Source organism: Ictidomys tridecemlineatus, chromosome 3 (genome assembly GCF_052094955.1).
Source record: "Ictidomys tridecemlineatus isolate mIctTri1 chromosome 3, mIctTri1.hap1, whole genome shotgun sequence".
Classification (NCBI taxonomy): Eukaryota; Metazoa; Chordata; class Mammalia; order Rodentia; family Sciuridae; genus Ictidomys; species Ictidomys tridecemlineatus.
The window spans coordinates 23,309,436-23,335,277 of record NC_135479.1 but is presented as its reverse complement, the minus strand read 5'-3'; the positions used below and the strand labels follow the sequence as shown (position 1 = coordinate 23,335,277).

The 25,842-nt window shown below is 42.3% G+C and overlaps 1 protein-coding gene across 3 annotated transcripts in view; it reads left to right on the top strand.

The window, feature by feature from the left end:
* The window catches only part of Socs7 (suppressor of cytokine signaling 7), a 48,602-nt gene extending 22,760 nt beyond the window's left edge, over positions 1–25,842 (top strand). For all 3 annotated transcript variants that reach the window (XM_078042135.1, XM_013357107.3, XM_005321749.4), the window contains 3 exons: positions 16,299–16,434; positions 16,766–16,916; positions 20,178–25,842. In XM_078042135.1, the coding sequence (XP_077898261.1) occupies positions 16,299–16,434; positions 16,766–16,886 (257 nt within the window). In that variant the 3' untranslated portion in view covers positions 16,887–16,916; positions 20,178–25,842. The remainder of the gene's footprint in view (positions 1–16,298; positions 16,435–16,765; positions 16,917–20,177) is intronic.

Genomic DNA, 25,842 nt, shown 5'->3' with positions numbered 1-25,842 from the left:
AGCACTTGCCTTGCACATGTGAGGCACTCAGTTTGATCCTCAGCACCACATAAAAATGAATAAAGATAGTGTATCCATTTATAACTAAAAAAAATATTTTTTAAAAAACTATACATTAAAGTCATAATCCCAAAAAGCCCCCCAAACAAAACAAAACAAAAAAACTCAGCTTTTGAATTGCATATAACAATTGGTTAATGTCTCTTAAATTTTTTTTTTTCTTTAAGAGACTGGATCTTGCTATGTTGCACAGGCTGATCTTGAGCTCAAGCAATTCTCCTGTCTCAGCCTTCTACATAGCTAGTAACACAGGGGATGCCACTATGCCCAGCAAATCTATTTTTAATTTATAGTTTTCCTCTTCCATCTCTTCTTTGTTCTATTTATATATTTAATTTTTTTGAGGAGGTGCTGTGAACTGAGCCCAGTACCTCATGCGTACTAAGTATATATCATTGAGCTACGCGCCCAGCCTATATTTAAAACATTGTCCTGTCTAGAATTTACCTGTTGCACATGGTATAGTTTAATATATTCAATTGTCCTCTGAATTTCCTATAACATAGTAATTGGATTCAAAGACTTGACTGACTCAGTTTGGATATTTTTGAGGTAAAGGGGTGCAGTACTTTATAAGTGATAGATTTTTCTTTCTCCTTTTTAATTATAAAAGAGAAAAGCACACAAATCAAATGCATAGTTTAATTATATAAGATGAACACCATTCAGGCAGAAGAACTAGAACTCTGCAAAAATCCTTCCGTGAACCCCATTCTAATCTCCCTCTGCCATTACTAGTAAACATTTCCTTTTTTTTTTAATTTAAAATTTTTTTTTTAGTTTGTAGATGGACACAATACCTTTATTTTGTTTGTTTATTTATTTAGTTTTTAATTTTTTTTAGTTGTAGATGAACACAATACCTCTTTCATTTTATTTGTTTATTTTTGTGTGGTGCCAGAGATCGAACCCAGTGTCTCACACATGTAGGCAATCACTCTACCACTGAGTCACAACCCTGGCACTCCTTTTATTTTTCTATGAATACTTCTATCACCCAAATATGACCAAAATATAATCTTACTCATTTTTAGAAATTTGATTCTTCTAAATCTTTTAATTTAATCTATAGGTTGAATTGGGCTGTTAAGATGGAGAATTTCCCTGGATTTTAGTGATTGCACACTCATAATTCAACATGTCATTCTGTCCTCTGTATTTCTTTCTTTCTTTTTAAAAAATATTTATATTTTTGGTTTTAGGTGGACACAATATCTTTATTTTATTTTTATGTGGTGCCCAAGATTGAACCCAGTGCCTCGCATGCTAGGTGAGCACTCTACTATTGAGCCCCAGCCCCAGCCCTCATATTTCTTATAAGTAGCAAAATAGCAGGAGTCTGATCCAGACTTTTTCTTTATCCTTTTCACAAGACTATAGCTTCCTAAGTAGCTGGAACTATAGCAGGTACCCCACACCCTGCTCTTCTTTTTTTTTTTTTTAAGCTTTTATTTTTTATTAAATTTTTTATTCATTCAAAAAAATCATTTTTATATTGTTAAATTTGGGGAAACAAAAAAGCAAATGAGTATTTTATGACATGAAAATTACCTAACATTCAAAACTTCATTTTTGCTGAGCATGGTGGTACATGCCTGTGATCCCTGTGACTTGGTAGGTTGAAGCAAGAGAATTGTAAGCTTAACGCCAGCTTCAGCAACTTAGTGAGCCCCTGAGCAAATTAGCAAGACCCTGTCCCACAAAAGGGGATGGGGGCTGACGTTGTGTCTCTGATTAAGTGCCCCTAAGTTCAATCCCTGGTACCAAAATAATAATTAATAAAAAGGGCTAAGGTTGTAGCTCAGTGGTAAAGTGTTCTTGGGTTTAATTCCCAGTACCAAAACAAACAAACAAACAAAAAACACACACTCTGCTCTCATATATTGTATAATTTTAAACACATCCCTTCATCTGTCATTTGTTTACCGAACTCATGGAAAATTGTATAAATGCTTTATTCTTTTTATTTACCAGTTTTCAAGATAATAAACTGATTCTGCATTGTCCTTTTTTTAAATATTTTTTAGAAGTAGCTGGACACAATACCTTTATTTTCTTTACTTATTTTTATGTGATGCTGAGGATCAAACCCAGGGCCTCACACATGTTAGACGAGAGCTCTACCACTGAGCCACAATCCCAGCCCCCTGCATTGTCCTTTGAAGGTGACATTTAAGAAAAAAATTAGGAACATGTGGGGTTTATATATACTTGATGGGAACTATATTTTGGATCTGGAGTGTCCTTCAAAGGCCCATGTGTTAAAGGCTTGGTTACTAGGCTGTAGCACTATTTGGAGATGGAGAGACCTTTGGGAGGGAGGTGGGGCTTTGTAGAAGTATGTTAGGTCATTGGGGGTATGACCTTGAAAGGGACATTTGGACCCCAGTCCCTTGCTCACTGGATGTCATGAGGTGAGCACCTTCCTGCCATGTGCTTCTATCATGATGTACTGCCTCATCATAGGCCCAGAGGCGGTGGGGCCTAGCAGCTGTAGACTGAAATTTCCAAAATTTTGGCCAAAATGAACTTTTTCTCCTTTAAAGTTGATTATCTTTGGGGGGGAGGGGATACTGGGGATTGAACTCAGAGTATTCTACCAATGAGCTATACCCTTAATCCTTTTTCATTTTTATTTTGACAAGGTTTTGCTAAGTTGCTGAGGTTGGGCTTGAACTTGTGATCCTTTTGCCTCAGCCTTCAGAGTCACTGGAATTACTGGTGTGTGCCACTATGCCCAGCTTACAAGTTGATTATCTTAACATATTTTTCTATAGTGACAGCTGACTGCACAGTGGGTTTCAACCCATTACAATTATGATTATTAAAACTTAGATTGTCCTCTCTTTGGCTAATAAAAGCCTCTGCTTATTCGTGATTTCCTTCCTTCCTTTCTTTATTGAGATCTAAGTCATATAATGTAAAATTTATGATCTTTTTCTGTTTTCAGACAGGATCTCACTAACTTGCTTCGGGTCTCCTTACTAAGTTGCTGAGGATGGCCTCTATCTTACCATCCTCCTGCCTCAGCCTCTTGAGTCACTGGGATTACAGGCATGCATCACCATGCCCAGCTAATTCACCTATTTAAAGTGTATGATTCAGGGCTGGGATTGTTGCTTAGTAGTAGAGCACAGGCATTCTGTCACTGAGGTCTATTTCCAGATTCTATCTTACCATCCTCTATCTTACCAGCCACTCACTCTCCTCATTTTACAATTGGGTTATTTATTGGGTTTTAGAGTATTTTATATATTCTCAGTATAAGTCCCTGGTTAAAAGAATGATTTGCAGGCTGGGGATTTGGCTCAAGCGGTAGTGCGCTCACCTAGCACGCGCAGGGCACTGGATTCGATCCTCGGTACCACATAAAAATAAAATAAAGATGTTGTGTCCATTGAAAACTAAAAAATAAATATTAAAAATTTTTTTTTCTCTCTCAAAAAAAAAAAAAAGAATGAGTTGCAAATATTTCCTCCCATTCTGTGAGTTGTCTTTTTACTTTCTATACTTTGAAAACCAATATTTTGATTCAGTGAGTTCCTACTGAAAGAAGATGCAACTCGAGACAAATCACCGGAGAAGTTCCACTTTATTACAAAAGGCTGTGGGCTTATATAGATCTAAGGAGAGGTGGCAGGGCTTAGGTAAATGATGGGTCACCCATTTATTGGTAAGTTCTTCCAGATGTCAGTTCCAGAGCCCACAAAATTAGTTCTTATTGGGGCTAAGGTTTCCCACTGGCGGGAGTGAGTACTGGTGCCAGCAGGAGTTTTTGGCGCCGGTGAGAAATGGAAACACAAGAAGAGAAGCACCTCAGGCGCCATGTTGGGTTTTTTGGGGTGGGGCTGCCATTATACGTTTTCCCAACATTCCTCTCTTTTTGTTTTCTTAGGAATGGGGGTGTTGTTGGTCAGATCTGGCTGCTTCCTGCTGTGCGGGGGCGGTGTGGGACCTAGAAAGGGGAAGTGGAGGAATGTTCGGGGGGCAAGTCTGGGGATACCATGGCAACCAGAAATAAAATCCAGTGGCTAGGGCTGGGGATGTGGCTCAAGCAGTAGCGCACTCGCCTGGCATGCGTGCGGCCCGGGTTCGATACTCAGCACCACATACCAACAAAGATGTTGTGTCCGCCGAGAACTAGAAAATAAATAATAAAAATTCTCTCACTCTCCTCTCTCACTCTCTCTTTAAAAAAAAAAAAAAGATGTTGTGTCTGCCAAAAACTAAAAAATAAATATTAAAAAAAAAATCCAGTGGCTATAGACACTACTTCGGTAGGGGTGAAGTCTATAAAAGTTCCTTGAAACCACAAGTTATCAATGGCATTGAACAGTTCTGGGATGGAGGAGATTGTTGGTATCAGCCACTGGTCTTGTAACAGGGACTCTATGAAGTATTGGAAGCGTTACCTCAACATGACATTACCAGCACCTGAAAATGATCAGAGTGAACAAAAACAAAAACAGGATGAGGATTAAAGCAAGGGTTAGTTTTTTGCAGGAGTTCCATGCTGGGGGACTGACAGAAAAGGCCAAGGGCTATGAGGAGGCTTAAAAGGACATAAAGGCTAAAAAATTCAGGGTGGCAGGCTAAGAGGTTCTCTGGGCTCATTGTCTCTTGATGTCCAATGGCCATTGTTTTTGCATCAGGTGAGACCTTCGAAAGAGGAGTTGGAGTCATCTTGTTCAGGAAGCCGTTGGTAATCCCTGTAGCAACATTCCTCTCTGAGGAATAGGCATATGCCCCCTTTTTCTGCAGTGAGGAGATGAATTGCTCGTCGATTCTGTAAAGCCACTTGTGCTAATGAAGTAACCTGCCGCTGTAAGGAGCCTAGAGATTCAGCAGTGGTATCAAGTGCATCTTGCAGTTTTTGTTGAAGGTCATTGGATGCCCATAGAGAATGACCTATAGCTCCACCAGAGAGTCCGAGACCCGCTACTGAGGTTGTTAATGTGAAGCCTACCAGAACCAGCAGAAAGACTGCCCTATGAGTGCGGGAAGGTGGGACCAGTTGTCGGAATTCGGCGGAAGTGTACAAAGACAGCTGAGGAACTACAGTAACCAGGAAACAGGTGCCAGAGATATTGGTCGTTGAGATACTTAGAGACCTGTTACACCAGAGGAAATGTCCAGGTTGCATAAACGCAGGGCTCGATGGGGTGCTATAGCTCAAGGAACAAATGGGTAAAGGATTCATTGTTGGTGAGTGGAAACAGATGAAGGGGAATGAAGCATTGGTGGAATAACTTTCCCACAGTGGGATGTGTGCCACGTGTAGGGGTTGTCCTTTCTTTGAGAAATTATAGGTTTTTGCTGAAATATTTCCTGCTGATAATGGGACTGCTGCTAGAAGCGGATGACTAAGTGAAGCACAGAGGAAGCACAGAAAGGGGTGGAGTTTAATAATCGGAGGGTTTGGTGCAGCAAATTAAGCCATGTGGTGGGGGGGCTGAGGGAGTTGAAGGGTCTGCATCCCCTTTGGATGGGCTATGGATAAGATCTTTGAAGTTTTTGATTCTGACTCCCTGATATGCTGGATTACTTGGATGGTTGCCTCAGGTGGCATTATCAGGGAGCGGGCAACAGTCATCCATCCTGTGGGTTTGGCTGCAAATTGTTGAGCATAGATAGCAATCTCAACATAATCCCAATGTTTGGCCTTGGGGTCAGATATGTCTGGTGTATACCATCCCCCCGGAAGACCATGTGCACCATGTCTTGTGAATAATTTACCTCGATTAGAGGCTTTATATGAATGATCCTCATAATGAATCATACATGACCAGTAAGGACACCTATTATAAACCTCTGGCCACCAGCAGCAATAATCTTCAGTCTGATCAAAAAAGAAGCAAATGAAAGGCCAGTTCCAGCTACCAGGACTGAGGGATTTGGAAGGTGACATTATTAGGGACACAGAGGTGCAGTTGTGAATGAAGCAAGTTTTTTCATCAGCTGTGCGGACCTTCTGCATGTCGTGTTCCGAGTATTGTTTTCGAAGGGTGAATTTGTACATAGTAGGGAGGGGAAGGTGAAGACCAGGCCCAACAGAGCATAGAAACTAAGCAAAGAAGGAGAATTAGAGTGTTGGGAGAGCTCATTGTGCCTTTTTTAAGAAGAATTGGGCTGCAGGGAACACCGTGTGAGTCGCAACTTGAAGGGATGAGATGGATGTGGAGAGCAGGAATAAAGGGGGAGGTTCATGAGGTGACTCTTGGAGTTCCTCTGGGATGATCTTGTCGTCAGTAGATGAGACCTCTTGATGGTATGGCTTCAACCTAGAAATGTGAATCCAGGGGGTGAGACGGTTGTCTGGTAAGGAAAGTTTGGCAGCGGTGGGAGTACAGAGAATAAGGGCCTTCCCATTTGGGGGCAAGAGGCCCTTTTTCCTCCGGGGTATTATAATAGACTAAACTCCCAGGTGTTAAGGGAGGAAAGTTTGGAGAGGAGTCTGGGTCCGGAAGAAGCCAGTCCTGATATTTCCAGAGTTCCGAGCGGAGCTTAAACAAGAGAGGTAAAGATAAATCTCGTATGAGAGGTCCTTGTGAAACAACCAACCCAGGGGGGTGTATAAGAGGTCTCCCATACATTATCTCAAAGGGAGATAGTAAAGATGGTTTCTTAGGGAGAGCTCTGATCCGAAGCAAAGCCAAGGGAAGGAGCTTGACCCAGTCTAAGTTTAATTCCATAGTTAATTTGGTGAGAACCTCCTTCAGGGTCCGATTTACCCTTTACACTTTTCCTGAAGCCTGGGGGTGATATGGACAGTGGAAATGCCACTTGAAGGAGAGGGTTTGAGAGACCCTTTGTGTGATCCTAAACTCAGGGCCATTATTGGATTGTAGGGAAGTGGGCATACCAAATCTTGGGATGATGTCTGTCAGCAAGATTGAAGCTACTGTGGAAGCCTTTTTATTGGAAGTGGGAAATGCTTCAACCCAGCCAGAGAAAGTGTCTACAAAGACAAGGAGGTATTTAGTGTGCCGTACTGAGGGCATGTTGGTGAAGTCTACCTGCCAGTCAGCAGCAGGAATATGTCCCCAGGCCTGGTGGGAGGGGAACAGTTTGGGCCTTAAAGGAGTATGAGGGTTAGTCTGCTGACAAATCTGACAACTAGAGGCTATATTCTGTAGCAAGGCTTTGTCAGAGGATGTGAGGGAGAAGAAGCTCTGTAAGAAGAAGGTCAAAGACTGAGAATTAGAATGGAATAGAGTATGGAGGAACTCGAAAAGGTCCTTGTTCTTACTGGAAGAACTAGGGGCTTCAGATGGACAGTCTAAAGTAGCCATTATATGTCCCCCAGAGGGGTCATAATTGGAAGTGGTAGTGGGGGGGGGAGGCAGAGGTGAGAGGTTCACTAGGAGGGGTCCCTTTGCTAGGTCATACAGGGGTTTGGCTAGAAGTGAATAATTTGGGATCCAGGCCCTAAAATACCCTGCTAGTCCTAGGTATGATAGTATTTTGGCTTTCATATGAGGTACCGGAAGATTAGAGAGGAGTTACCTCCTATCCAATGTTATCTCCTTTTTTCCCGGTGCAAGGCGAAAACCAAGGTAGGTGACAGTAGACTGGGAAACCGGGGGCTTGTGGGGAGATACCCTATATCCCTTATCTGCTAGGAAATTGAGAAGCTGGGCAAGGACGGTCCAGATAATCTGACGAGAATGGTGGGTGTGAGGATCAGTCCATGTAAAAGCAAAGAAATCCTGAGATTCTGAGGACAAGGGAATAGAAAAGAAGGCATCATTTAAATCTAGGACTGAGAAGTGGGTAGTAGTAGCAGGGATCTGAGAAGGGTGTAGGGGTTGGGCACCAGCGGGTGAATGGGGACCACAGAGGAGTTGATGAGGTGAAGGTCTTGGATCAGTCTGTAGGACCCGTTAGGTTTCCTAACTGCCAAAATGAGGGTGTTGAAAGGAGAGTGTGTAGGCCTAAGATACCCCTTCTGAAATAAATCCTGGATGATGGGTTCTAATCCGAGGAGGGCTATGGTTGTGAGTGGATATTGTGGTTGATTAATATTATCTTGAAATGCCCCGTAAGACAATATGAATAGGACTGCACTTAGCCATAGAGGGCATAGTTGTGTCCCAAACCTCAGGGTTAACTGGTTTAGATAGTTGTGGGAGAATGTGTAAAGGAAGTGTGTCTGCCCCTAGGAACATCATGAGGAAATGAGAGGTGGGAGAAGTGTGGGGTGATATGTGAATGGTGACCTTCAGTAGTGAAAGAAAGTATGTCTCTTCGCAGAAGGGAAATGGGACAGTGGGTCATAACAAGAAAGGAGTGTGTGAAGGATAAAAGGGATCCCTGCATATAACATGATAAGGTGGGGGGGTTTCCAGGGGAAAATCTGTTTTCTTCCTACCCCAACAATAGGAGTTTTCGAGGGCATGGTAGGACCCTAATACTCCCTCAAAACCGAAAAAGTGGCACCAGTATCCAAAAGGAACGTAATGGAGCGTCTGTCCACTAGGAAGGTGACCCTAGGCTCTTATTTCTTGATGGTAATAGTTGGGAGGGAAGGCCCAGGGCTCTGTCAATCCTCCTCTACCAAGCCCAGGAGAGGCTGGGGTTGCGAGGTGGCTGACCAGCCTCCCCTCCAGGTTGTTGAACAGTCTGACCCCCAATGTCCCCTTTGGTAGCATTTTGGGCGGGGGGGGGTGGAGGATGTCCTCGGTGAAGGACAAGCCTTAGCCCAATGTCCCTCCTTACCACATTTGAAGCAAGCTCCAGGGAGCGTCTTATTAGGACGGTGTGGTGATGACCTTCCCTGAATGACCTGGGCCAACATTTGGAATTTGGTGTTTTTGGCCTTCTGCCTGCGGTGTTTGCTTTCATCCTCCCTACCATGGAAAACCTTGAAAGCGACCGCGAGGATTTCGGTCTGAGGAGTAGCAGGGCCCTGTTCAAGCTTCTTAAGTTTGGCTTTAATGTCAAGGTAGCTTTGGGCCAGGAAATATTTCATTAAGACAGCTCTAGTAACTTTTGAAATTAAGAAGTGTGAGTTCTCCAACATCGGTCTTCTTTTTTGAGATTTTTTTGGGCTATTTTGAGTCCCTTGCATTTCTTTCTTTTCTTTTTTTTTTTTTAAATAAATTTACCTGTTTGTGTATGCATTCGAGCGTATCTACTAGAACATGACATAAGTCACTTGCATTGTATTTCTTTGTACAGTACTACTCGAGATTTCTTTTTCTTTCTTTTTTTTTTTTTAAAGAGAGAGAGAATTTTTTAATATTTATTTTTTAGTTTTCGGCGGACACAACATCTTTGTTTGTATGTGGTGTGCTAAGGATCGAACCCCGGCCGCATGCATGCCAGGTGAGCGTGCTACCGCTTAAGCCACATGCCCAGCCCTGGGTCCCTTGCATTTCTATGTGAGATTTAGAATCAACTTGTTAATTTCTTCAAAAAAAAAAAACACCTCAGGGCTGGGGATGTGGCTCAAGTGGTAGCACGCTTGCCTGGCATGCGTGCGGCCCAGGTTCAATCCTCAGCACCACATACAAACAAACATGTTGTGTCCGCAAAAAAAAAAAAAAAAAACAACTAAAAAATAAATATTAAAAATTCTCTCTCTCTCTCTCTCTCTCTCTCTCTCTCTCTTTAAAAAAAAAAGAAAACACCTCAGATTTTGATAGAGTTTGAGCTGAGTATTGCCATGTTATCAATAGTAAGTGTTCTGATCCGTGGACATGGGATGTTTTTTCTATAAACTCTTTGAACAATATTTTGTCATTTTTCGTAAGAAAAATTTTGTACTTCTTTTGTTAAATTTTTCCTAAAATTTCTCCTTTGGCTAAGATCAAGTGTAAATTTATTCCTAAGTGTTTGATCATTTTTATGTTATTTTAATTAGAATTTTCTTAATTTTAATTAATTTTTACTTATAGAAATTCAGTTGCTTTTTGTATATTTATATTATATCCTTCAACTTTGCTGAATTCACTTATTCAGTAATTCAGAAATATCTGAATTATTATATTCAGATATTATATCTGAAATACTCTGTATTTCTTTTTCTCTCTTTTTCTCTTTCTTTCTTCCAGGAATGCTTTACCACCGAACTAGACGCCCAGTCCTTTTTATCTTTTATTTTGAGACAGGGTCTCACTGAGTTGCTCAGATTGGCTTTGAATTTGCAATCCTCCTATCTCATCCTCTTGAGTTTCTGAAATTACATGTGGTCACATGTGCCAACACACCTGACTTCTATGTATTTCCTTTTTTTTTTAATTGGTTCTTTTATACATGACAGTAGAATTCATTTTGATATAGTTGTGCAAGCTTGGAATATATTTTATCCTAATTAGGACCCTATTCTTATGGATATACACGATGTATTTATATATGTACATTAGGAAAATTATTTTGGATTCATTTCACTGTCTTTCCTTTTTCTGTCCCCACCTCCCTTTCCTTCATTCCCATTTGTCTAATCTACTGAGTATTTCTTCTTCCACTCTTCCCCCTTATTGTGGGTTAGCTTCTACATATCAGCCAAAATATTCAACCTTTGGCTTTTTGGAACTGGCTTATTTCAGTTAGCATGATAGTCTCCATATCCATCCATTTATTTGCAAATATGATAAAGTCATTGTTCTTTTTTTAGATATTTTCTTTTTAAAGAGAGAGTGAGAGAGAAGAGAGAGAGAGAGAGAGAGAGAGAATTTTTAATATTTATTTTTTTTTAGTTCTCGGCGGACACAATATCTTTGTTGGTATGTGGTGCTGAGGATTGAACCCGGGCCGCACGCATGCCAGATGAGCACACTACCGCCTGAGCCACATTCCCAGCCCCTCTTTTTTATATATTGATGGACCTTTATTTTATTGGTTTATTTATATGTGGTGCTGAAAATCAAACCCAATGCCTCACACAAGTGAGACAAGTGCTCCACCACTGAGCCACAACACCAGCCCAAAGTCATTCTTTATGGCTGATATTCCACTATATATTTATTTTTAAAAACATATGAAAATGCATGTAGATGTAAAAAGGCCAAATACTCTGTAAGATTATACAAGGAAGAATGAATCTCCCTCCCACCCCTACTCTCACACCCCAGAAATTTGCATTGTCAATAATTCATTACATTGCAGTTGTTTGTTTGGTTTGATTTAGTACTGAGAATTGAACCCACTGGGGATTTATTGCCAAGCTACATTCTCAGACATTTTTATTTTTCATTTTGAGATAGGGTCTCACTAAGTTGCTGAAGCTGGCATCCTCCTGCCTTAGCCTCTCATGTTGCTGGGATTACAGGCATGTGCCGCTATACCTGGCACATTGCAGTTTTTCTTAAGTTGGACAATGGAGTTGGATATTAATAGTATGTCACTGTTAGTTGAAACTTCTTTGACCCTTGGCCTTTTATTTTTTTATTTATCTATTTTGTTTGTTTGTTTATTACTGAGGATTGAACTCAGGGGCACTCAACCACTGAGCCACATCCTCAGCCCTATTTTTGTATTTTATTTAGAGACAGGGTCTCACTTGAGTTGCTTAGCACCTCACTTTTGCTAAGGCTGGCTTTGAACTTGTGATCCTCCTGCCTCAGCCTGGCAAGCTGCTGGGATTACAGGCAATTTATGGTCACCTAGCTTTCCTAGTTTATTCTCTTTATATTTACATTTCTAAGAAAATTTATCCTCTATGTTTCTAAGAAAAAGAGGACCTAGCCAAGTGCAGAGGGCATACCTGGTAATCGCAGCTATTTGGGAGGCTAAGGCAAGAAGATTGCAAGTTCAAGGCCAGCCTCAACAATTTAGTGAGGCCCTGTCTCAAAAGTAAAAAGGATTGGGAATGTAGCGCAGTGATAAAGTACCCCTGGATTCAATCCCTAGTAATGGGGGCAGGGGAAGAGACCCCTGATTGTGAAGCAAATGTGGTTCCTGATCTGATTCTAGAATTCAGGGAGCAGAACAATCCTGGGTGTTTAGGGTGCTCACACCTGGAAGATATTTTTTTGCCCTTAACTTGGCATTTGTTGGGGAGAAGAGAAAAATAGCGGCATAACTGGGAAATGGATTTGTGCCAGGGACTCCTGAAATGAGAATTAGAGGAAAGTTGCTCGTGATTAGTGTTCCACCTCACTCTTACCTTTCAGCTACACTGGTGTCTTATCTTGGATTTCTTTCCATTTCTTTTGTTTTTGTTTGTTTTCTTTCTTTCCTCATTCCTGCAATTGAGCCTGGGGCATTTTATCACTGAGCTATGCCTCAGTTTTTTTTTGAAACAGGGTCTTCCTGAATTATCCAGGCTTGCCTCGAACTGCAATCCTCCTGCCTTAACCTCCCAAGTCAAACTGATACAGATATTTGTTACCATACCTGGCCTCTTTAGGAACTTTTAAACACTGTGCTTAAAGCTCCTTTATTTGATATCTGGTAGATTTCTTAACATTTCTAACCTCTTCTGTTAACATGTTCTAGATTTATGAGAGTGCAGTAATCATTTGCTGTATTTGGGGGCAAACAGTAAAATGGTCAGGTTGACACCAATGAATATCAGAAGGTTAATAGGTTTCAAATTGCTATTTGTAAACCTCAAGGTTAAAAATAATACAATTAAATAGGCAAGTTTATGTGGTCATTAAAATCCAAGTAAGCAAACAATCAGATAATTTTGTGTTGCTTATTATCCTGATCTGTTTAAACATAAATTGTATAGCACTATATCTTTGAGAATAAATGATTAGATACATAATTACTTTTATCTCTGAAACATTATGCTGAATTTAGCAATATTATAAGCAATCCCACAAAGCTTTCTCTTTGTTATAATACCAGTGAGGAAAAGGATAAATTCAAAGAGGCATTTGAACCCAAGATAATTTTTTTTAAAGATACTTAATATGTTAAAGAGAAATTCATGTATGAATTTTGGGGAGGGGCAGGAAGGAGTACTAGGGATTGGGTGCTTTACCACTGAGCTACATTTCCAGCCCTATTTATTTATTTATTTTTATTTTGAAACAGCGTCCCAGTAAGCTGCTTAGGGCTTGCTTAATTACTCAGTCAGAACTTATGATCCTCCTACCTTAGCCTCCCAGATTGCTGGGATTTATAGGCATATGCTACCTTATTCATTCTTTTTTTTTTTTATTCATTTTTTCTTTTAATGGAAAGGACCAACCACATCAGGATGGAAGGGCTGAAGTGTTTCAAAATAAGTTGTAAAGCGTGAGAGTGATCGGGAAGAGACTAGAACATTCATGAAACAGTGCTATAATTGTCCTGGACTACCTGTCAGAGGGGCAGGCTCTCTAAGGACAGTCCTGGAGAACCCCTTCAAGAGGTTCCCTGGGCTGTGGCAGAACCACCGCCAACTCTTCCTTAGATAGAACAGGTGTTCAAGGCAGGCCATTTTTATTGGTTCTGTACCATGAGCAAGATCTCTAAGCTCAGTGAGCCTCAGTTTCTTCATAGGTAGAATGGATTGAACTTGGAGGCACTTGACCACTGAGCCACATCCCCAGCCCTGTTTTGTATTTTATTTAGACAGGGTCTCAATGTGTTGCTTAGTGCCTCACCATTGCTGAGGCTGGCTTTGAACTCGTGATCCTCCTGTCTCAGCCTCCTGAGCCATTGGGATTACAGGTGTGCTCCACTACGCCCAACTCTGTCTCTTAAGTATAGATTTGGTTTCTTTTTTTCAGTACTAGGGATTAAACTCAGTGGTGCTCTACCACAGCTACATCCCAGTCCTTTTTATTTTTGAAATAAAAAATAAAGGATCTTGCTAAGTTGCTGAGGCTGGCCTGGAATTCATAATCCTCCTGCCTCAGCCTCCTGAGTCTCTAGGATTATAAGCATATGCCTCACTCCTAGCTTTTAAGTATAGTTTTGAGTTAAATGTTTTTAAAGGTAAGTCTACTTGCTTAGTAATAGTATAGTATGGTTGGTTTTGTTTATTGAAAATGTCAGTTGTCAGCAACCATAGAAAGGCTTTTGGGAGACAGTCGTGAGCCTTTCTTCTTCTCATGCCTTTAAATAAAATATATAAATGGTATGAAACTAAGCCCCAATAGTAGTGGATATTTTCTTTTCCAAACAGTTATGTCCACGGAATTTCTTTTGATATAACAATGACTGAGAAAATGTTTTTCATTTCTGATTCTTTCTCACAATAGTTTGCTTGTTTATCTAGTATGGTCCCTTTGTTTATTGAAACCAAGATATTCTTAGTTCCTTTGAACCTGTTTCAGTGTCTCCGCCATTCTGGGTAGAGGTGTCTGTTATGTGGTATAACCCACTGAAGGCTGAGATTCCCCAACATAGTGCCTGCTGCTAGCTTAGGGTGTGGTGCTCCCATTGGGCCTGGCTGGTGTTGGTCACCCAGTGCTTTTGCACTAAGTAGCACTAATTTCAACTTTCCCATACTACAGGAGTTGTTGTTCTCTCTCTCTTTTTTTTTTTTTTTTTGTGGTGCTGGGGATTGAACTTAGGCAAGCACTCTACCAACCGAGCTCTCTCTTTTTTTTTTTTTTTTTGTGGTGCTGGGGATTGAACTTAGGCAAGCACTCTACCAACCGAGCTATGTCTCCAGCCTGTTGCTGTTCTTTTAAAAACATCTTCCTCCTTTTTTCCTCTTTCTGTTAACTCTTTAGAAGCAGAAAGGGGAGTGATGGTGGGGAATTAAAGTTGGCTAAAATTGATTGTCCTGTCATGAAGTAAATGGCTGAAGTAATAGGCCTGTGATATTTAATCCCAGTTGTTGCTTTCTACTTATCAGTCTCTCCACTACCAGCAGGAATTAAGTGGGGACCTCTCTTGTCTTAGTCTATTTTCTGTGGCTGTAACAAAATACCTGAGTCTGTGTTTTCATAAATAAAAGTTTATTTAGCTCATTGTTTTAAGATTATGGTATGCATCTTTTTGGCTCTGGTGAAAGCCTCATGGTAGATGGCATTGTAGTAACAGATGCCATGATAGTGGCAGGAGTGAGTGCAGAAGAGGGGTTCAGGGGAGGTGCTGTTTTTTTTGTTTTTGTTTTGTTTTGTATCAGTGATTGAACCCAGAGGTGCTTAACCACTGAGCCACATCCCCAGCACCCCACCTTTTTTCCATTTTTTTTTTTTAAAGAGAGAGTGAGAGAGGAGAGAGAGAGAGAGAAATTTTTTTTTAATATTTATTTTTTAGTTCTCGGTGGACACAACATCTTTGTTGGTGTGTGGTGCTGAGGATCGAACCCAGGCCGCACACATGCCAGGCAAGCGCGCTACCGCTTGAGCCACATCCCCAGCCCCTTTTTTCCATTTTTAACTTTGAAACAGGATCTCCTTAGTAAGGGCCTCGCTAAATTGCTGAGGCTGACTTGGAACTTACAATCCTCTTGCCTCAACCTCCCAAGCTTCTGGGATTACAAGCATGCATTACCATGCCCGGCAAGATGCCTGTTCTTAAAGGAAATAATCATTCCCTAAAAACCTGACCCACTCCTGGGAGACCAATTCCTTCTAAGAGTGGAGCCCCATGATGTAATCATTTTCTACTGGGCCCCTTCTTTTAAAGATTCTACCACTCTACCTGTCATTGCCACAGAGGGTCCAAGCTTCTGACACATGACCCTTTGGTGTGTAACAAACCATATCCAAACCATAGCACTTCGGAACAGTCTAAGTTCTCACCAGGGTACTGCTAGATAATGCTGAATAAGTATCTCCAGTTCCCAGTGGGGAGGATTTTGTTCCTTGCCATTCACTGAGATCATTAGGCCTGAGATTGGCACTAGGCCCTAGGCAAAGTCTCTAGCTTGACATTATTCACTGGACTATTCTGTGGAGCAAGGCACTCAACTGTTATGTTGGGGAAGCTGGGCACAGTAGTGCATGTTTGTAATCCTAGAGATTTGGGAAGCTAAGGCAGGAGGATGGCAAGTTCTAGGCCATCTTGGGCAACTTAGCAAGACCATGTCTCAAAAAATAGAATAGGCTAGGGATGTAGCTCAGGGTACAGTGCCCCTAGGTTCAATTTCCAGTATTGGGGGGTGGGGAATGATACTGGGGAGACCTTCAGGAGGGAGAATAAATCCCTTTCAATGTGAAATATGGGAGTGCTGCTTCTGCAAATGAAAATCCATGGTCCTTTTGTAACTGAACTACTTTTGCACAATACATATATGAACTATAAAGAAGCACCATTTCCCTTCCCTGGATTCTTTTCATGAGGAAATTGTTGTCAGCTGCATTGTTCCCTCTGAATATTTCCTTTTGTTTTCATTCCTGAAGGATTGCCACCAACTCCAGTCCAGCTGCTCTATCCAGTGTCCCGATTCAGCAATGTCAAATCCCTCCAGCACCTTTGCAGATTCCGGATCCGACAACTCGTTCGGATAGATCATATCCCGGATCTCCCACTGCCTAAGTACAATGGGGACATAGGATTGGGGCAGGAAGGGGTGGGGGGTAAATTACAAATGTCAGTCATACCTGCAGGCTGCTTACACAGGCAGACATTGGCATAAAATATTTATAGGCATATCCTTTCACCTTTGCAGTATTTTAACACCTAATTCTAGAATTATTATACTGTGGCCAAAAGGCCCTCTGCAGGCTCTTTGAAGAGTACAGTGGGAATGGTAAGAGTAAGGGAGTCAGGGCTGGCTCAGAGGTAGAAGAGTGCTTGCCTAGCATTCATAAGAACATTATGTACAATTAACACTATATGTGTCCTTCTTGTTTTTTTTTTTTGACAGACCTCTGATCTCTTATATTCGAAAGTTCTACTACTATGATCCTCAGGAAGAGGTATACTTGTCTCTAAAGGAAGCGCAGCTCATTTCCAAACAGAAGCAAGACATGGAACCCTCCACGTAGCGAGGGGCCCCCTGCTGGTCACCACCAAGGGTAGGACCTCTCTGTGTTAATGTTCAGCCTTGGGCAGTTACCATGCGTTGAACCTTATACTTGCCCCTCTCTGGCAGTTCCCCATGTGATACCCCTGATCTAGGCATCTGCCCATAGTATTACCAAATCTGATAGATGACCTCCCCAAGGGGGCACATGCTCCATTTGGGAGAAATGCAGACAAACATGAAAGGCTTAAAGAATATTTGCCAAGCAACATGCCAGCTAATTACAGAATATAAGTGAGGAGGACACACCGTTGTAGCTAAATGCAGCCTTCTCTCATACTTGTCTTGCCTATCTCCTTACAAACAATACAAGGTAGGAAACGAAGCAGGAAAACAAAGGGGAAGAAAACTTCATCAAAGGGAATATAAACATGCCTTTCATTGTAATGGGCACACACTTCAGCGAGAACTCCACCTAGTCTCACGGTGTGATATGGGAATGAGGAAAAACATCCTGCCCTTCTATTTGAAGTCCTCTTTGGGCCACTGCAAAGTAAATTGCTGAAGAGAATAAATTAAATGAATTAACTGAGGAATTCATTTTTCTAAGAGGCTATTCTATCATTGCTACACTGAGTTCTCTACTCTTTTATTTTCTCATGAAATGTCTTGAAATATTGGTTTGTGCATGTGAATTCTAATTTGTCTTTTAAGTTACACTAAAAAGTTAAGGCAAGTAGGGAACAGACTTGCAGTGAGCTAATTCTGGTGGTGCTGGCTAAGAGTAAGAGTTCACGTTCTATTATCTTCTTCCAGTTCACAATGTTTTTCCTCTTACTGTAGGGTGTTGTTTCTTTTTGTTTGTTTGGTTGGTTGGTTGGTTGGTACTGGGAATTGAACCCAGGGGCATACTACACTGAGCTACATTCTCATTATTATTTTTTTTTTTTAAGAGAGAGAGGAGAGAGAGAATTTTTTAATATTTATTTTTCAGTTCTCGGCAGACACAACACCTTTGTTTGTATGTGGTGCTGAGGATCGAACCCGGGCCACACGCATGCCAGGCGAGCGCTCTACCGCTTGAGCCACATCCCTAGCCCATACATTCTCATTATTTTGAGACAGGGTTTTGCTCAGAGCTGAAGGTCCCATTAAATTGCTAAGCTTGGTCTCAAACACATGATAAGAGAGAGAGAGAGAGAGAATTTTTAATATTTATTTTTTAGTTTTCGGTGGACATAACATCTTTATTTTATTTTTATGTGGTGCTGAAGATCGAACCCAGCGCCCCGCGCATGCCAGGCGAACGCGCTAACGCTTGAGCCACATGCCCAGTCCCCCATGGATTTTCTTTAGCCATGACTGAGGTCAGCCTAGCTTTGTCTTCTCTTTGCTCCAGAAATCCCAGATCCTGCGCTGCTATGGGAAAGCATGTGAGCCAGGCTAACAGGGATTAATAGGGAGAAGGGATGACTAAGAGAGACCAAGAAATGGAGACTCTGAGAGGCTGCAGAGTTTTAAGGAATCCTGGATTCTGTGTACATTCCTTTATCATACTGTGTTAGCTTTCTGTCACTCTGACAACATATTTGAGATGAACAACTTAAGTAATTTCAGAGGTTTCCATTCAAAGTTAGTTGGCTCTGTTGCTTTTGGAGCTATGGAGAGAATGCGTGGTAGAGCAAAGCTGCTTACCTCATGGTGGCGGGAAGCAAAAAGAGAAAGGGGTTAGAGTCCCAATATACCTTTCAAAGCCACCCCCCCAATGACCTAATTTCCTTCTAGGTCCCACCTCAAATAGTGCCACAGGCTGGTGACCAAAGCTTTTAACACATGACCTGTGGGGGATATTAAAGATCCAAACCATAATGCATATCTTCTATTATACAGACTGTATGCTTTGGAAGTAACTCCTAAAATGTATCCAAGTGCTCTGATGTCTAGAACCTTGTGGTGGCTTTGCAGTCAAGAATGGGGTGGGGGGGCTGGGGATGTGGCTCAAGCGGTAGCACGCTCGCCTGGCATGCGTGCGGCCCGGGTTCGATCCTCAGCACCACGTGCAAACAAGAGATGTTGTGTCCGCCGAAAAAAACTAAAATAAATAAATAAAAACTCTCTCTCCCCCCCCTTCCTCTCTCTTTAAAAAAAAAAAAAAAGAGAATGGGGTGGGAAGGTAGTTTAGAACATGGGAGTCCACCTCTGTGACTGCTCTGCTGAAGGGTAATAGAACCCTTCAGCAAAAAGCACCAATTCTGTGAGTGTTATGTCCTAGGAAGAACCCACATAAATAGGAGCTCAATCAGAGAAAGGCCTCATGGCAGTGGAGGACTCTGAATTCATCCTACAGAAAGTAACTGAGAGGACCAGAAATATGATTAACCTAAAGCAAATAAGCCTACAATTAACCTAGAGAAAGAACCTAGTAGGCTGGGGATATAGCCTAGTGGTAGAGCACTTTCCTAGCAGCATGCTCAAAGCTCTTAGTTTGATCCCCAGCACTGTTTTAAAAAAAAAAAAGCTGGGGCTGGGGTTGTGGCTCAGCGGTAGAGTGCTCTCCTAGCATGCGCGAGACCCTGGGTTTGATCCTCAACACCACATAAAAAAAAACCAAATAAACAAATAAAGGTATTGTGTCTAACCAAAAAATAAATATTTAAAAAAAATACTAATTAAAAAAAAAAAAGCTGGGCACAGTGGCACATGCCTATAATCCCAGAGGCCTCCCAAGCCTCTGGGATTATTATCATTCTGAGATTATCATTTCTCTGTGTGGAAAACTCACCTTGAAGGCAGGAGGATCATGAGTTCAAAACCAGTCTCAGCAACAGCAAGGCACTAAGCAATTCAGTGAGACCCTGTCTCTAAATAAAATACAAAATAGGGCTGGGGATGTGGCTCAGTGGTCGAGCACCCCTGAGTTCAGTCCCCAATCAAAAAAAAAACATCTATTTTGGCAATCAAGTCATGGGCTTCTAAGATCCTTTTAACAGTACCATTATCACATTCTCAGCCAGATATGTGTGGAAGCATTTGGCTATCCAGGCTTCGTTTTCCTTTTTCTGTTTTTTTATTTTTTTGAGACGGGGTCTTGCTATGTTGCCCAGGCTCGTCTTGAACTCCTGGGTTCAACTGGTCTCCCATATCAGCCTCCTGAGCAGTTAGGACTATAGGCAAGCTCTGTGACTACTCTCCTTTTGAGATATGCTTCTCCACCTCTAGCAGCTAGGTCTTTTGTTCTATCTGGGTTCTACTCTGTTGAACTGGTCTAATATATATATATATATTTTTTTTTTTTTTTTTTTTTTTCACCTAGGCATTTGGTTACCAAGCTCCAGTTTGAAGAACCAATTGAAGCTACCATGAAAAGAAGAATAGGAAGGTTTGGGATTCTATGTTCAAAGACTATGGTTTCTCCTGCAGCCCCTGGGGCTTGGAAGAAGCACACAACCAGAGTCTGAGTTGAGGACTCCACCATTCATATCCACCCATGGTATCCCAGAACTAGATGAGCTCTTTGAAAAACTGGAAGAAGTCTCAACACTGTTTGTTTTCAGAAGTTTTGTTTTCAATATTTGCATTTCTCAGTATGGAAAACTCACCTTGAAGGCAGCTGGGTTTTGGAAGTGGTGTGAAGGGTGAGCAGGTCCAAAGAAGGGCAGGGAGGAAAGGAGGCACCATTTACATTCAGTTGGTGCCAAAGGTAGAGTTAGGGTCTTCACCATGGACTTTGCATTATGGAGGTGAAGCCAGAGAAGTGCAAACAGGATTAGAAGCTGGAAGGGAGGAGAATCTGCTTCTCATTGTTAGCTTTAGTAGGAGAGAAAGGAGGGCAGGTAGTCTGGAAGAAAAGAATGTTGGATAAAAACTGGCAAATGGCCTTTGCTAGAGGAAGTAGTGACTCCCTACATCCTTTCCTTTTTAGGGTTTAGGAACCTAACTTCAGAATCACCTCTCTTGGAAGCTATATTTATTTTGTTTTACTTAATTCCTTAAGCTCTAAGACCTGAAGTTAACCCTGTTCTCCCTTCACCCTCCTTAGTCCCTTCCTCTGAGGTAATTGTACATTTCACTCCAGTCATGGGAACATCATTCCTATTGCTTTCACCAGCTGTCAAGAAAATAGTGTTTCTCATCACCTGAGTAGTTCAGAGCTCTAGTCATGGAGTCATTCCGTGTTTAATGGAGCATGCTTCCAGATTCTTCATGGAAAACTCTATCTACGATTTAGGAGTCAGCATTACCTCCATATGTCTGTCAGAGAGTGAGAGGGAATGTGGAGGAAGGTGAGAAGCAAAGCTATTGTGCTCTTCTTAGAAGAAACCTTGAATGTACCAGCCTTAATGGGATTTTCTTAGTTCAGGGGAAGAGAGCGTCATATCTTGTGTTTTTAGGTTTATCATTGTCGTGCCACTTCTATGACGGGAGGTAGCAAGGGCTTCTTCATTTTCCTGCATTCATTCTAGCAACCCAGACATTTCCTGAGTCAGTTTCCTTTGCCCTCCATTCTTTGGGAAGTCTTGTCAGATGCTAATTTGAGAATTGCCTGTTTTCTAGGTGAATATGGAAGGGGAAGGAGAAAAACTCAGTACTTTTCAGTTGTCTTTAAGTTTTTTGCACCTGATCATTGTCAAATCATAAAACATTGTGAGTTTGCTTTCCTCCAGTTATTCTATGGAGAGGTTTGCTATTGAGATGTCATAGCATAGTTGAGCTGTTGGGTCTTATTACTCTTCTACAGGAAGTGTTCCACCAAATGTGGGTCCCCTGTGCTTATTTCTGCTTCAGCTCACAAGATAAATCACATTGTCAGGTTTGTGGTCTGCTGATAGTTTGGGATGAGACTCCAGTGTCTTAGTAATTTATAGGACCGCCTCATTTGGAAGCACTGGCCTTTGACCTTATACCCTGCATAGAATGTCCAGTCTTCCTTCTTGTAGCTGAATATAGGGGAAACTTGAATCATTACCTGGCCATAAAGAAATGAGCCCAAAAGTGAGCTTTGCAGCACAAACCTCTCCTATTTCTGATATGTCCTGTGGTATACCTTTTTTCTTTGGCCTCCAGGGAAGTATTACTAACTAAATAAGATTGGGATCCCAGAGTTCAACTAAACCTCCAGAGTCTTGCCTCTGGAGGGTAAAGTCACTCTCCATCTTATAAAAACAGTCACTCCATTGTAGAGCCTGAAGTCTGGAATCCATTGATGTTCTTTGAGTGGCTAATATGCAACTGCCTGGGATTGTTTTTCTGTCATTTTAGCCACTCGTTATTATTAATAATTTTTTTAAAATTAGAGTGTATGTGGCTCTGGGCTAGATACTGTGGAAAACATAAGAGGTAGAAGACATGATCCTTACCTAAGAGAGCTTTCAGGTAACTGCCACACATGAAGCAACTGGAGAGCGACTCATTGTGGCAGAGAATCATCACGTGCAGAGTGGGTGAGTTCGGGGGAGACCAGATGGTCTAGGAAAGCTCTGTGGCAGTGAGGCTTTGGGTTGTAGGCGGGGGCAGTACCATGAGAAAAGAAACACATGAACAAAAGCAAGGAAACAGCAGTCTGTGTGGCGTGTACTGAATAGTGCGTAGCCCTACTCGGAGCAACGACATTAAAAAACCCTATTTCAGTGCAGTGGTCGGGACTGAAACTTCATAATCTTCAGATAGGTCTGGAAACTGAGAGATTATAATGATGAGGTTAGAAGTCAAAGCCAAAAGTTGGCAGGGTGCCTGTACATTGCCCAGGACCTCACTATTCTTGTCAGCTCAGGCCCTGTGAGGGAAGCAGAGCCCCTATACCCACTATGGTGCTGGGGTTTCCACTGGATAATTCATACACTCAGGTAAAAAATCAAACCAGCTATGAATGGCCTCACCTCACCACCCACCTTCTCTGTCCTCCTTGGAAAAGTATTGAACTCTGTCCATGGTCCATCTGTGCTTAGGCACTCTCAGACTATAGACTGATCCTTCTTCAATAGATTGGGCTGCAAAACAAAACTGCACAAGAGTCTCCACCATGCATGGGTATTTGACAGCTGTAAGGGTGACCTTGTGTAGAGCAAGTTAGGCAAGGAATGAGGGTGGCATCTGGGGCAGTGACAAGTGCATGCTGGCTAAAGAGTCAGCAGAGCAGAGGGAGCAGGAGCAGGGCTAGTGGCCAGTACTTGGCCTTCACTCTTTGCCAGTGCTGTGCACTACTAATTGAAATGCACTGAAAAGAAGGAACTCATTCCTTTCTGGTTGTTACAAATTAAAGTCACAAACTGGGAAAGGCTCTCTTCTCTAGGGACCCACTGTTGATTTCTAAGTTGTTTGATGTTAGTATCCTCAGGCCCTGCTTGTGTGACTTTCACCTATTTATGACTGATCTGCTGTAATCTTCCTCAGGACAGGTGTGAGCCAATGTGAGCTAGTGACAACTACTGCTACAACCTGCCATTACTTGAAATACGTGTGCTATGTTGAGAGCACAGGAGTAGGAGGGTGGCACTTTAGTGTGGGGGGCTAGATAAATGCCTGTCACTGGCCCTTAAGGAGCTTAGGACCATTGACAATAGCCTTGGCCTGGTGCCCCACCTGTGAAGATGAAGAGAATGTAGCATCCTGCAGTGGGAGCCGTGTATGTTTATGCCAGTCCCTGAGGAGAGAGATTTGGCAGGGAATTGCCTCTGAGGTTCCTCCTCCTGCCGCCTTTCCTAATTTTCACTTGGGCTGATTGTGTAAGGCTCTTATTGAGTTTGGGAGTGACGTGGAGATAGCTGCACACACTCCTCCAGTGTATACCCCAGGAGGATTGGGGGGGTCAGGAGTGGTCAGAGTACCCAGATCCAGGTATAAGAAACTGGAAAGCTGGAAGTGCCCTGGTGAGCCAGCCTTTTCAGCCCTCATCCCTGAGCCCCCAGCAGAGTATAGCCTATTAAGCACCCTAACTCAGCAGGAAATGTGGATAGGAGGAGCTTTCAAACCCCCAAGGTGAGATCTTTCCCTTCCCTGTTTCCTCTTCCTTAGCTTTTGAGCCTGGAATTTAGAGAACCAGGCTCCAAGATGTAGCTCTGTGGCTCTTAGAGGGAAGTCTACAAGTCTGTTTGAGTGTGAGTGTGTGTCTTCATTTGCCCAAGTCTTGTCACCAGTCCGGGTGTTGCAAGCATATCCACTGGAGGAGGCTGGGATTTGTTTTCCACTTCTAAGAGAATGACATGCCCCCTGTGCATAGGGGAGGAGCTTTTGAATTAGACATTTTCCCTATGGGAATCCTCTTGGTTTGGGTTGGTGGGGGGTGGATAAGTAGTTTTTATCTCTAATCGTCAACACAGCTGTTCTTACACTGAATTGTGCTATTGCATACATGTAGCCATCTTTCTTTTCACTGCAGCAGTGTTTATCAGTAGTTCAAAATGATTTATTTGCTCCTGGGGAGTAAAACCTTTTTTATTAAAAAAGAAAAAAAAAAAAAGAAAAAATTGCCCCACTATGATAGCTTTAGGATTATTGGACCTCAAAGGTCAAGTCTGCACGTCCCTGTGACATATTCTGTTTTGGCACTGGAGGCTTCATGCTCAGCCCAAAATGACAGGAGGGCTTGAGCAAATGAAGAACAAAGTCTTGGGGGTAGTGAGATGGGGTTGAACTACAGAGACAGGCACTGGGGACTCGGGTACTGCGGTTAAGAAACAGGAATAAGTCGCATTTAATATATTGATTCTCTAATCTGTCAGAGAAGGACCTTTATTCACATGCAAATTTCATATCATCTTTGTCCTTTTCATTGATTGGCCTTCCTGATAGGTGTCACCTAATTTCTTCCTGTCTCCTTTTCTGTCCTTTTTGTACCTTCCCCCTTCCCACTCTCATCTACCTCCCGGGAAGCCAGTCCTGCATGCTAAGTGTGTGACATGCCTTCACTCCCATTTCATCTTCAGAGGGTTTTAGAGGGTACCTGGAACTGCTCCCTTCCCCTCTCCTACCCCCTCCTCCAGAACATCAAGGAGCATCAAGGGGCAGGCAAAAGGCAGCCAGCCATGATGGGAAGACATGAATGTCTGGTTGCAGCTGGACTGCGATTGAAGTTGCTCCTGGAGATAGTGTGTGAGGAAAACGGGACACTCCTCGTCAGAACCCAGGGTGATCGTGTGCTGCACACACAGCTGCGCTCAGAGCTGCGTCCTCAGCTCCCTAACCAGTTCAGGTGGAGCGGGCAGGCTGGTCTGATGACTCCATCCCTGGTGCTCTGTTGAGGGAGGACCAAGGCACCGCTCTGGGTAGGCCGGTCGTTGGGGTGCCCCAAATTGGTGCTGCCCATGGCACAACCACTGCTATACTTTTTGGTTGTTTTTAAGAAACTCAAGAGGGGTGTCATTCTGGGCTCTTGTGGTTGCCAATTTTTCACCAGACACCCCTGCAACCACTCTGTCCTCTTAAGCCACCCCTGCCCTCCTCCAAGCCAAAGTGTGGCCTGGCTTTTGTCTTCCCATTTGGTTTTCCTCCTTTTCTCTCCCTTTTTGTGCTTAATTTATTAAAATAGTTGCTGTATAATTTATTTTCATAAATATAAAAAATGACTAAATGGTTAAAATAGACTTGCAGGCCAATCTTAAATTGGGTGGGAGGGTTTGAGGGTGGGATGGGGAGAGGGAAAGCTGTTTTGATATAAACAAAACAAATGCACTTTGGGTGTGTTTTGGTATTTTTCTGGGGATAGAGGGGGTGGGTGTTGGGAAGTCCCTGTAGATTAGTTCCAGAATGAGGTGTCTGTATATACTGTATTAATAGGCATGTTTGACTCTTGTAAAGGGACATTAGTAGCTGCTGCAGGTCCTGTTTGGAAATCCCATGTACAATTCCCAGTTTTTTGTAAGTGTCAGTGCGGGAGACATTTGACTCTTGTGTTTGTATCTCCTTTTTATGATTGCTGTACCGACCCATGTCTTTTTGGGGAGGGGAGAAAAGAGATTTAAAATAAAAATGTTTAGAAATTA